General features: G+C 37.6%; 3 protein-coding genes and 1 non-coding gene across 4 annotated transcripts; 3 read left to right on the plus strand and 1 right to left on the minus strand.

Moving 5' to 3' along the window:
* The first annotated feature begins 1531 nt into the window (after positions 1-1531).
* On the plus strand, positions 1532-6394 carry LOC128027213 (regulator of nonsense transcripts 3B). The gene is made up of 10 exons (XM_052614572.1): positions 1532-1746; positions 2362-2468; positions 2556-2662; positions 2846-2944; positions 3029-3139; positions 3231-3274; positions 3384-3575; positions 4075-4235; positions 4353-4671; positions 5408-6394. Exons 1-10 carry the CDS (start codon positions 1642-1644, stop codon positions 5546-5548), a joined length of 1386 nt encoding a protein of 461 aa, XP_052470532.1. The 5' UTR covers positions 1532-1641; the 3' UTR covers positions 5549-6394.
* Positions 6395-7038: 644 nt separating this feature from the next.
* Positions 7039-8299, plus strand: LOC128027216 (60S ribosomal protein L39). The gene is made up of 3 exons (XM_052614574.1): positions 7039-7192; positions 7419-7522; positions 8085-8299. The coding sequence occupies exons 1-3, from the start codon at positions 7190-7192 to the stop codon at positions 8131-8133; spliced, it is 156 nt and encodes a 51-aa protein (XP_052470534.1). The 5' UTR covers positions 7039-7189; the 3' UTR covers positions 8134-8299.
* On the plus strand, positions 7639-7773 carry LOC128028150 (small nucleolar RNA SNORA69). The gene has a single exon (XR_008187133.1). It is a non-coding gene; the product is annotated as a small nucleolar RNA SNORA69 (small nucleolar RNA).
* A 980-nt stretch (positions 8300-9279) lies between the features above and the next one.
* LOC128027214 (ankyrin repeat domain-containing protein SOWAHD) lies at positions 9280-11287 on the minus strand. Its single transcript, XM_052614573.1, has 2 exons — positions 10962-11287; positions 9280-10529 (listed from the first exon to the last, which is right to left on the minus strand). Exon 2 carries the CDS (start codon positions 10403-10405, stop codon positions 9344-9346), a length of 1062 nt encoding a protein of 353 aa, XP_052470533.1. The 5' UTR covers positions 10406-10529; positions 10962-11287; the 3' UTR covers positions 9280-9343.
* Positions 11288-11661: the final 374 nt, after the last annotated feature.

An 11661-nucleotide genomic window follows, 5' to 3' on the forward strand; every position in this document is an offset into this window, starting at 1 on the left:
TCTGAATCAACCGAGTCGCGAAAAGGCTCCGAAGTGCCTATCTGAATCAACAGATTCGCGAACAGGCTCCGAAGTGCCGATCTGAATCAACAGATTAGCGAGCAGGCTCCGAAGTGCCGATCTGAATCAACCGAGTCGCGAACATGCTCCGAAGTGCCGATCTGAATCAACCGAGTCGCGAACATGCTCCGAACTGCCGATCTGAATCAACCGAGTCGCGAACAGGCTCCGAACTGCCGATCTGAATCAACAGATTCGCGAACAGGCTCCGAAGTGCCGATCTGAATCAACCGAGTCGCGAACAGGCTCAGAAGTGCCGATCTGAATCAACAGTTTCGCGAACAGGCTCCGAAGTGCCGATCTGAATCAACCGAGTCGCGAAAAGGTTCCGAAGTGCCGATCTGAATCAACAGATTCGCGAACAGGCTCCGAAGTCCCGATCTGAATCAACAGATTCGCGAACAGGCTCCGAAGTCCCGATCTGAAAACTTCGACCAAAGAATGTAAAAAATAACTCTATTTCTCTAATAACTCTAATAACTTTACAACTCTATGAAAGACTCAGACCACGTATCTAAAAATAAATCGCTATAGTAAAAGAGAAATAATAAGAGGGGTGAAGTTTCCTACCGTTCTGCTGTGTTTGGCCCTCACACGCGCGTTTACAGCACTAAATTAATAATCTTTGCTAATTATTATACATTTACTTCATTGTCAGCTTCAGGTACTTCATTTATTATTTTTCAATGAACCGTTTGATACAAAAAAAGGTTGTATTTCAGTAATAATTCAAAATTATCAAAATAAAATATATAAAATAATGTTTTATATTTTAATATCCTTTAAAATATAATTAATTTCTGTGATGTGCAGCTGTATTTTCAGCATCATTCCTCCAGTCTTCAGTGTCACATGATCTTCAGAAATCAGTCTAATATGATGATTTATTATTAGAATTATTAATATTTGTAATGCCAAATATTATTTTGGAATCTGTGATGCTTTTTTTCCGGATTCTTCGATGTATATATATTTTTTTTAAGAACAGCGTTTATTCAAAATATAAATCTCTTCTAACAATTATGGAAAATATTGAACTTTTATCACAATATGCTAATTTTTTTAGAAGGACCTGTAGTATTCACATACTTATGGACACTTTGTTTATCATGTCGTGTGTTGCCAAGAATTACATTTTATTCATTTTTGAACGATATTGCCTAATGATAAAAATAGTTTAAGAACTGGGAGAAACACAGCAATGTCTAGCCTGTCCACTCTTTATGTAATAGCCACTTAAGTTCAGAAAAAGAGATAAGTATTAGGAAGTGTGTGTATTTATTTTATAGTGTCAAGTATGCTGTTAGTGTCATTAACAGTTACTAATTGTCGTCGAGTTTTCTCCCTAGCAAGAGTCCATTTGACAACGACACATTAAGCAGAGTGGAAGACTGGACGATCGTCGCTTTATCGAGAGACTCTTTGCATCAGGAGCTGTGGCCAATCAGAGACGCCTGCTGGTGTGACGAAGAAACAACTGCGGAAAGTTGGGCAGTGGAGAGAGATAGCAGCACAACACACAACTGATAACAGAAAGAAACATACGAAGTAAGACATCGCTACAGAAGTTGGCAAAGGATCATGAAGGAGGATAAGGAAAACACGCGTCCCAGAGAAAAGAAAGTGGAAATAAAATGTGATGAAAATGAAAAGCCAAATAAAGAGAAGAAGGAGGCTTTGACAAAGGTAGTTAGTTAGCAGGCTAGCTGGCTACATTCCTGCTACAAATAGACTATAAACAGCGCAGCCAGCTGCTTTCATTTGAAATACTATAAATTATTGTTTGCAGCTGTATTTTTACTAACACGTTTATATATTATTCTCTTTTTGATTTCAACATTGCAGTTGAATATAACCGAAAAGGCCGGTTAGCAAACCCCCCTGTCAAAGTTTCCAATCACTGCGGGGATTCGGCACTTTGTTAGCAAAATAATAAAGAGGAATCGCCTAAAAACTTTGACAGGGGGATTTCTGTGGATATAGCCACAAACGATAACTTATAGTACTGTACTGTGAATGTCAGATCTAGTTTCAATCACATTAATATTATTATAAACAGTAATACATATACATACTGATAAATAACAAAAAAATGTAACTTATAGCCTGAGTGCACTGTAAGTCGCTTTGGATAAAAGCATACATTTAAATTTATATAGTATATATGCATATAGGTTAACAACTCTTATTCTATACTATATATCTTATTTGTCATATGTGTATTAAAGCGTATAAAACACATAAAGTGTGTGCAAGTAATTTTTGTTCTTTTTACACTATTTTATTGTATTGTTTTTTTAGATTGTGATCCGGCGTCTCCCTCCAAGTCTTACTAAAGAAGATTTAGTGGAACAACTGCAGCCTCTTCCAGAGCTGGATTACCTGGAGTTTTTCTCTAGTGATACTAGGTCTGTAGATTCATTCTTTTAGAAAAGAGAACAGAAGAGTGATGAAAGGTATTTGATGGCTGATCGAGATGTTCGTTTTATTTCCAGTCTTTTCCCTCATCTGTTTTCAAGAGCGTATCTGAATTTCAAAAATCAAGATGACGTAGTTCTCTTCAGGGACCGGTTCGATGGCTATGTCTTCATTGATAGTCGAGGTTTGTCTTTGGCGTGTCATGATAATTTGCAGGATTCTGTTTACTAGCTAATCAGTGGTTTTAGGAGTCCGAAATTATGTTATAGAGTCTTTAGACTGAGATGGTTTGTGTGCTGGGAAGTTTTGAATGAACGTCTCTAACAGTGCGATCTGTGTTATCTTCTTTTTTTTTCCCCCACATTAGGTCAAGAATATCCAGCAATTGTTGAGTTTGCGCCATTCCAGAAAACTGCTAAGAAAAGAAGCAAGAAGAAAGATGCCAAAAGTGGAACAATTGAAGATGGTGAAATATATATGTGTGTTTTTACATTTTGTTGTTTCTCACTGCATACAATAGTTTATTATTTGTTTACCTGTGCCTTATTAGATGCTGATTACAAAAAGTTTTTGGAGTCCTACAATGGTGATGAGGAAAAATTTCCTTCCAACCCTGAGACTTTGCTTGAGGAAATAGAGGCCAAGACTAAGGAACTTAGTGGTGCGTTTCAACACAACATCCCTAAACAACAATTTTAACAAGTTTTCGCTCTTCGTTTAAAATAATTATCTGAAATGTTTTTTTTCCCCAGCTAAAAAAACGACACCTCTCTTGGACTTCCTAAAGAATAAACAGGTAAAGTGAGGCTGTAATATTAACTGACGTCGGTTCATTTAGTTTCTGTATATAATACGTTATACTGTATGTGTAGTGTGTTCATGCTCTCTCATCCTGTCCTCCCCAGAGGATTAGAGAAGAAAAGAAAGAAGAGAGGAGACGGAGAGAACTAGAACGTAAACGCCTGCGAGATGAAGAAAGGCGTAAGTGGAGAGAGGAGGACAGAAGAAAAAGAAAAGAGGCTGAGAAATTAAAAAAAGGAGAAAAGGCATCTGATAAGGATAAGGACCAACCTAAAGATGAACAGCCAAAAATTAAGGTACATAACTATCTAAATATTAATGTTTCATTACTAAAAAATCTATACACCAAAGTTAACAAGATTTTCATATGATTTTGAAATAATTATGCTCACCAAGGCTGCATTTATTTGATGAGTAATACAAAATATTTACAGCTCCAAATAACTGTTTTCTATTTGAATATATTTTAAAATGTAATTTATTCATGTGATGGCGAAGCTGAATTTTCAGCATCATTACTCCAGTCTTCTGTGTCACATGATCCTTCAGAAATCATTCTTATATGCAGATTCTTTTTATTATTATCAGTGTTGAAAACCATTGTGATGCCTCATATTTTTGTGTAAAGCATGATATGTATTTTTTCCAGGATCTTTGAAGAATAGGAAGTTCAAAAGAACAGTATTTTGAAACAGAAAAAACCTTTATAACATGAATGTCCTTTCCTGTCACTTTTGATCAATTAAATGCATCCTTTTTAAATCTTACTAATCCCAACTTGGTTTTGTCTTTCAGCTCTTGAAAAAAACAGAGAAAGCAGATGATGTTGATACTGAGAAGCCAAAGGACAAGGCCAAGAAACAAGACCGAGAGAAACAAAAGGAAGATCGACCTCCTGGAGGAGGAGAAACAAAGAAGCGGCAGAATGGTGAACACAGAGAGGAGAAAGGGGGAAAGTATGTTGGTCACACTCGACACGGACAAAAAAGATTCCCAGCCTTACTCAACACATATTTTACTTTTCAGGTCTCCTCTAATTTCATATCATGATGTCAATATGCTTTGATATTCAGGTCAGAGGATAGTGGGCATAAAAATTACAGAGATCGCGATGGAGACCGAGAGCGGGAGCGGGACAGAGAGAGAGAGCGAAGACAGAAAGACAAAGAACGTATCAGAAGGCAGGATGAAGAACGGAGGAAAAGGGAACGTCAGGATAGAGAAAACACCTACAGAAAGAGAGACGAGGAGGGGAAGAAGGACAAGGAGCGTGTTTGGGAGAAAAGGAAGAATGAAAACACCGGAGAGTCCTCCGTTAGTGCTCATCCTGAAAAGCCTTCAAGGGACAGCAGAAAAGAAGACAGTGCTAAAAGAGACCGTCTGAGAAATAAGGTACACGACCGGTCATATGTTTGGAAGAATCATTCATTTTGGAGGAAGCATCTTATGCTCACCAAAGATGCATTTATTTGATCAAAATACAGTGAAAAAAAGTACTGTTTTATAAATGTTATTACAATTTAAGCAGTTTTTCTGATTTTAATATGTGACTCTTGACCACAAAACCAGTCTTAAGTCACTGGGTGTCACATGGATCACATGATACTTCAGAAATCATTCTTGTATGCTGATTTGCTGCTCAAGGTGATACATGATATTAAGACATATTTCTTAATACCATCCTGAGAACATATGTGCTGCTTATTTAATTAACCACCTTTGAAAACTTTAGGGTTTCTATTTGAAATAAATGCTGTTCTTTTAGTTGTTCTGGTTATGATAGAATCTTGATTGTTTTCACAAAATATTAAGCAGCAAAACCATTGATGATAATGAGAACCATTATTATTAACTGAGCACCAATAATAATTTATAATAAAACACCAAAACAGTATATTACAATGATTTCTGAAGGATCATGTGACACTGAAGACTGGAGTAATGGCTTTGCAGTCACAGAATAAATTCAGTTTTAAAATATATTAAGATTGTAGTAATACTCCACAATATTTCTGCTTTTGACTTCGTTTTTGCAGCCTTGATGATTATTGGAGACTTCTTATAAAACTTTGAATGTGTATAACTTTTATTTTACATATTGTTTATGGTTTTTACATTTCTGTCTTAGGATCGGCCTACAATTCAGCTGTACCAGCCCGGGGCGAGGAGCCGTAACCGGGGCGGAGGAGGAACAGGAGGAGATGGACAGGGAGAGGAGAAGAGAGCTGAGCGGGAGACCAAGAACACTCAAGAGAAAGCTGCTGAGTGAGGAAACAGCTCTGTGCTGGCATGACATGATGTCTTGAGAGGAGGGGCTCTGATCTAATCAAGACAAACACCTCAGAAACATGGTGCTGCCATCAAAATACCCCCACCCCCACCTCTCTGTCAGTGACATGAGAGCACATACCTGTTGCCCTCCAGTGCCTGAATGAACCCCCCCAAAGTTTGTTCATGAGCAAGGCAAGTCCTAACCGATGGTTAGATTTGAGAAACAGGGCTTAATCACGAGAGAAGCCAAAGCGATTGGACCACGATAATTAAAAAGTGACCTTACTTTTGGTACACAGCCAAACATGTTTTACTTCACATGCTTTTCTGTTTCAGAGTTTAACAAAGGTCTGATCCAGCTTGCTCACCATTTCTCACTGTTCCGTTTTAGAAAGATCTTTCACGCCTGACCCAAATCCACTGCATTTCACTTCAGACAATCGGTAATAAATTTGTGTTCTTTGAACATGGATGTGGCTTGTAGCTGTTTTAGAGAGCCTGCTGATCTACAATGTTTCTGTTTTGATTAGGGGTTGGTCAGGTGGAAAAAGAGCCATGCTTTATAATGCTGATGCCTTGTTCATTGTCAGTTCTTTTTTTGCAAGTCAACTAAATTATATGCAAAAACAAATGTGGCCTTTTATAGTTTTGGAATTGAAGCATATCTTACAACTCAGAAAAATCCAACTTCTGGTTAGCTTGGTTTGGAAACTGTGCTGCCATCCATTTGTGTGTTCCATTGTAAAAAATCCTCAACTCAAAACTCGTTTTCCTTTTATAGTTGCAGCTTGGTCAAAATGTGAAGAGAAATGCAAAAAACAATAAATGAACAACCTATGTGTTATTTCTAGTGTTTAGTTTTATTTGTCTATTACATTTCTTTGGTCATTCCATACCCTTTCTGGGTTCCTTGCATTTGTGTCACCTTACATTAAATTTACAATTTTTGATATTTAAGTTTAAATATAGCTTAGACTTAAAAGTTGGTAGTTTCATAGTTTCATGGTTTTAGGTTAATTTAGCCATTAAAAGCCTTGTTCTTGATCTCATTTTATGAGAAAGATAATTAAATGCTGATGTCACTGATTATTCACATAGTAAGTTTCAATAACTGGTTGTTTGCTGTACAAAAAGAATTATATATAACAACGAAGTAATAAGATAAGAGGGGGATCATTTTTCTTGAAGAGATTCATTGCTTGAAAGGATGTCATTATCCCAATTTTCTTAATTTATGTAATTAATTTTACATTATTTTAGTAAGTGCCTTTGGAGGGCTAATGATGTTAACATGGGTGACGCATAAACTGGGACATGTTTTTTGTCTATTAAAAACTGAACATAAATAACTATCTTTTATTATCATATGTTATTTCTGTTAAATTGGTAACACTATATGTACAATACATGTACAGAAAGCAATGGCTCTAATAACACACCAAAACGTAGAACTGCACGCAAAATCTCATTTTCAAAAAGCAAAGTATACCCAGGAGCTTGTGCTCTCCGTGGAGCCACTGGGTGTCGCTGTGACATGAAGGAGCGACTCGGTTCGTGACTCAGATATACAGTGCTGCATTACCCATGGTTCCTTCTCTTCGACTACCGCCATAGTGGTGAACGGATAGCGAGTTCCGAGATGGTAAGTGAAAATCATAAAACATCCTTTCACATGTAGCTGTTCTCCTCTACATCTCTTCGTTTTTGTATATCAGTAGAAGTTCTTAGGTGATGGAATGTAATATTTGAGTGATTAATGTTCGATGAGTAATAAAAGCATAGCTCGCATTTCACCGTGAAGCGTCGCGGGATGATGAACTTCAGCCACCGCAGACTGTCTGACGGCGTGCTTCACATTTGTATTTCAGGCGTCGCATAAGACCTTCAGAATCAAACGCTTCCTCGCTAAGAAGCAGAAGCAGAACCGGCCGATCCCACAGTGGATTAGGATGAAAACGGGCAACAAGATCAGGTATGTTGACATGGTTATTGCCGCTGTAACGAACACCGCTGAGTTACACCCCTAGCGACAGTCTTAAAGTGGCTGTAGTCCTTTTTTTCTGCTTCTGTAGTTCATAGTAGCCAAGGAAAGCAGGACGCAATTACAGTGCTAAATTTTGTGGGAGTACTGCCATTATCCTGCTAAGAGCATCCTTCTGCTTTGGAGTCATGATTACTGTCATCTCTCATATGACATGTGAATGCTCTATGGTGGAGACACCTTTCATTGTATCACAATTATATTTTTTTACATTGAGGATGTGCACATTACGCTACTTTGCTTATCAGTACTGGTTTGCTGCAATAGTGTTAAAACATTAAATTGATGTATGTGGTGTTTATTAAACTACATTTTGATGAGACGTATGCTTGATGGTTTTTTGTTTCAATCCCTCTTATTCATAATTTTCTTGGCTGCACTGTTTGTTTTGTTGCACAGTGCTGTTTACTGCTATAGCCTAAAGGATGTAGTGTAATTGATTTTAATGGGTGTTTGCCTCTGTGATGCTTTATCTTTGCAAATCTCTCTGCAGATACAATTCCAAGAGGAGACACTGGAGAAGGACCAAGCTGGGCTTGTAAACACTCTGTTTACTTCAGCTTCCCCCTCTGACTGTTCCCTGCCAGGACCACCAACTCATCCAGAGCTGGAGAGAAGCCATGCTATCAGGAACAGCAGTCTCTCTTTTGTACAGATATTCTGGTTATGTCCTTGCTGAACAATAAAAGATTTGTCATCAAAGCAGAAGTATTTGTATCCTCCTCTTTTGTTAAAATGGGAAAGTTGACATTTCCCAGTGGCTGGATTTGCAACAGTTTGTTGTGCACAAAAAAAACAGAACTACTGATAAACACTTTTATTGGCTTTCACTGAGCTTTTATTTCTCATAAAGAATACACTTAAGTTTTTATGTATCTAGACATGTATTTGTGCAGTTCTTAAAAGTTTTAAGATTAAATAAAGTCCTTTAAAAGGCATTAATTTTTAGCAGGAAGTACCAAATGTGACTGCAAAAAAAATTATATCCCAATATCTAAACACAAAATTTTTCATGAGTATGAAAATTTTTCAATGTTTTGTCTCTTTCTGGCTCCATTTGGCACATTTTTGGTCTTGCTTTAATGAGTTTTTCAGAAATTGTTTGCTTTACAAGTAAATGTATCTTGATTTAAAAATCTTTAATACGTTTACACTGGAAATAGAACATCATCTTTTGAAAAGTGGAAGTTACTTCCATATTGTAATTTTTTGAATGCAGGAACTTTAAGCCTGGAGTTATTTTTGTAAAATGTATTTGAGAAAGTTGTTTATTTATATAAAGTGGGTATGGAAAATAATCACCCCCCTTTAAAATAATTTCTTGCTTTGCAGCCTGAAATGAAGATGGCCCCAGTTTTTGTTTTATCCAGCTGTATTTGACATCCACGTGAAAGATATAACACCAACATATCATAGAAAAAAATAGCAATCACTGAGTTGGAAAAAGGATCAACTTATTTTTCTTTAATTACAGCTGTTAGACTGTTGGGGTACGTCTCTGCTAACTTTAGTTGAAACGGTGATTATTATTTCATATTTTTCTATAGCCACTGTGTGTGGTGTAAATGTGTGTGTGTGTGTGTGAAACATTGGTGTTAAGTTCCTTGCAACTCTTAATTTCAAGGATTAAAATTCATCAAATAATACAACAGCACTGTTGAGAGGTGCCACATTATTAACCATACACATTTTGTTAAAGGAGCAAATTTTAATTGTTTGACAATGACCTGAAAACATGGTTTTGGCAAAGTCTCAGATATTTTCAAACAGACCAACGTTGTATAACAGCCTCTTAAAGGATGAGAATCGCTGGCGTGTGATTCCTCCTGAACCGTCCACCTCGACTCTATCTTCTTGAGTATGGTCTTCATCTGGCTGTGCTTGATTCGCACTGTTGTTCACATTCAAGTACCCTACAGAGTGTTCATCATCCCAAGCTCCCAGAAGCTCCTTCATTTCTATAGGTGCATTGCTTCTGAGATACTGCCATGCTCTTTTCCCACTGTAGTCCAGGACATCTATATTAGCACTGAATGCACCGACCAACGCCTTCACGACCGTGTACTGGTTATGCATGGCAGCCACATGAAGAGGCGTCAGACCTCCACTGCCTCTCAAGTTCACATTCACTGAGAGCCCCTCTTTTTCTGCATGCCTGAGAAGCTGAATCAGTGTCTCGTCCTTTCCATTTTTTGCCAACCAGTGGAGAGCTGTAAAACCACTGATAAAGTCTTTTCTGTTCAATAAACTGGGATCCTCGGCGAGGAATTCCAGCATAGTTTCATAATTTCCATCCACAACAGAAAGCATCCACGCGTGCTCCATAGGATCCAAAGCCCAGAACGCGCCGCTGTTCAAAGTGTCACCATACGGTGCCTCCTCTGCTTCTGACGATTCGTGTTTGGATGATAAAATGCTTGACAATCCGGATTTATTATTCAAAAACAGCTCTTTCAAATACTTCTTTCGCATGGAGGGGGTGAGGGAGCCCTTCTCCAGTTTATCGACTGATTGTCTGCGGGAGGCGCTGCTGCCGCGTTCCTCCAGCTGTTTGTGAAATCTGGATCTGCGCGAGGAGGCGCTGAGCGCAGGAGACACGGGTCGAGCACCATGTCTTGACAGTCGCTCCTCGAGATTCGAGCGGAACTGGCTCGTTATCCTACTTTTAGGTGAATCTGAAATCCTTACATTATTGCCTGAAGCGTCCCCGTCTGAATCTGTTGGTTCTTCTGAGGGCAGAGCTGCATCCCCCACAGGTTCATCATCACAGTGTTCCTCACAGCTGATGGGACCACTGCTGTTCCCCTCATACATACTGGCGGGTCCCCGGGAAGTTTGGCTATTTACTTAGATAAGATCCAAATTAAAGAGGCTTACATAACCTTAGAAAACCATCGTCCTCAGTAACTTCTGTTTACTAGCCTTTAAATGTTCAAATCTGGGTAGGGGAAAAATAATATAATATTCGTAAATTAAATATTATAGCCTAAATACGTGTCTTCATAAGAATAATAACAAAAGATTAATAATGAATAATCTAAACATGTTTCTATTTAAGAAAGAAACAACAAGCATGACTAGTTTAGTTTTCTCTTGGTAGGCTAAAGAAACGCGCTTCTTCCTCATTCGTGTTCCTCTTTTTACACTTGCTTTTAAAACAAAACATTCACACTATGACTATTTTACATGATCACTTTTAAAATATAGGCTATATAGGCCTATATTTATTTTATTATTTAAGTCCGTAGTTTAGCCTTTTACGTTTTCATGTCTGAAAATTGTAAAATTTCGTCGAATGTTATCATTCTATGTTCTCGTAAAGTTTTACGAAAACTGTGTTTGATTGATGAATGTGAATGCATAACGTTACCTGTCTCTCGGGTGAATCACCCGATGCCGGATCACCTGTTGTCCGCACAGCTCTTAAAAGTAGCCTAATTCAAGCCCTCTACACTAATTTCTTGCGGATTATGAGGCTTCACAGATCTCTGAACGCTAGTTTAACGACAGTTTCTCCTTTCTGAGAAGCAGAAAATGTTTTCCGTGAGCTAATCGAAACTGTTCGAGTGTGTTTTTCCTCACAGTGGCCATTTCCGACGTCCAATCCCTCCCCTTAATAAAGTCTAAAGTTCAAATACCACTAACTAAATCAACACTTGTCTTCAAACCCACGACACTTACACTGATGGAACCCAGAAGGAAGTTAAAATAGAACCTTTTTTTTCCTTTATATATAAATAGTCTCTCTCTCTCTCTCTCTCTCTCTCTCTCTCTCTCTCTATTTACGTATTATTTTTGCAAAGTCAGTCCTGCTTAATTCAGTATGAATTAGCCTAGTATGAAGGTTTACTAGCTTATTAAAAATGTTGCGACAGTTTCCAAATAAACAATCTTCCAGCATTTTATGACTAGGCTAGTCATACATACATATTAAAATGTATAGGCTAGTATAATCTATTCAAAAATTATTTATTATTAATTATTTAAAATTATTAATACTGAAGAAAATATATTGTTCGCGTGGACATAAAAACTTACGCATGACATTCAAATAATAGGCTACAATTAAA

The sequence above is a fragment of the Carassius gibelio genome, chromosome A14 (genome assembly GCF_023724105.1).
Source record: "Carassius gibelio isolate Cgi1373 ecotype wild population from Czech Republic chromosome A14, carGib1.2-hapl.c, whole genome shotgun sequence".
Taxonomy (NCBI): domain Eukaryota; kingdom Metazoa; phylum Chordata; class Actinopteri; order Cypriniformes; family Cyprinidae; genus Carassius; species Carassius gibelio.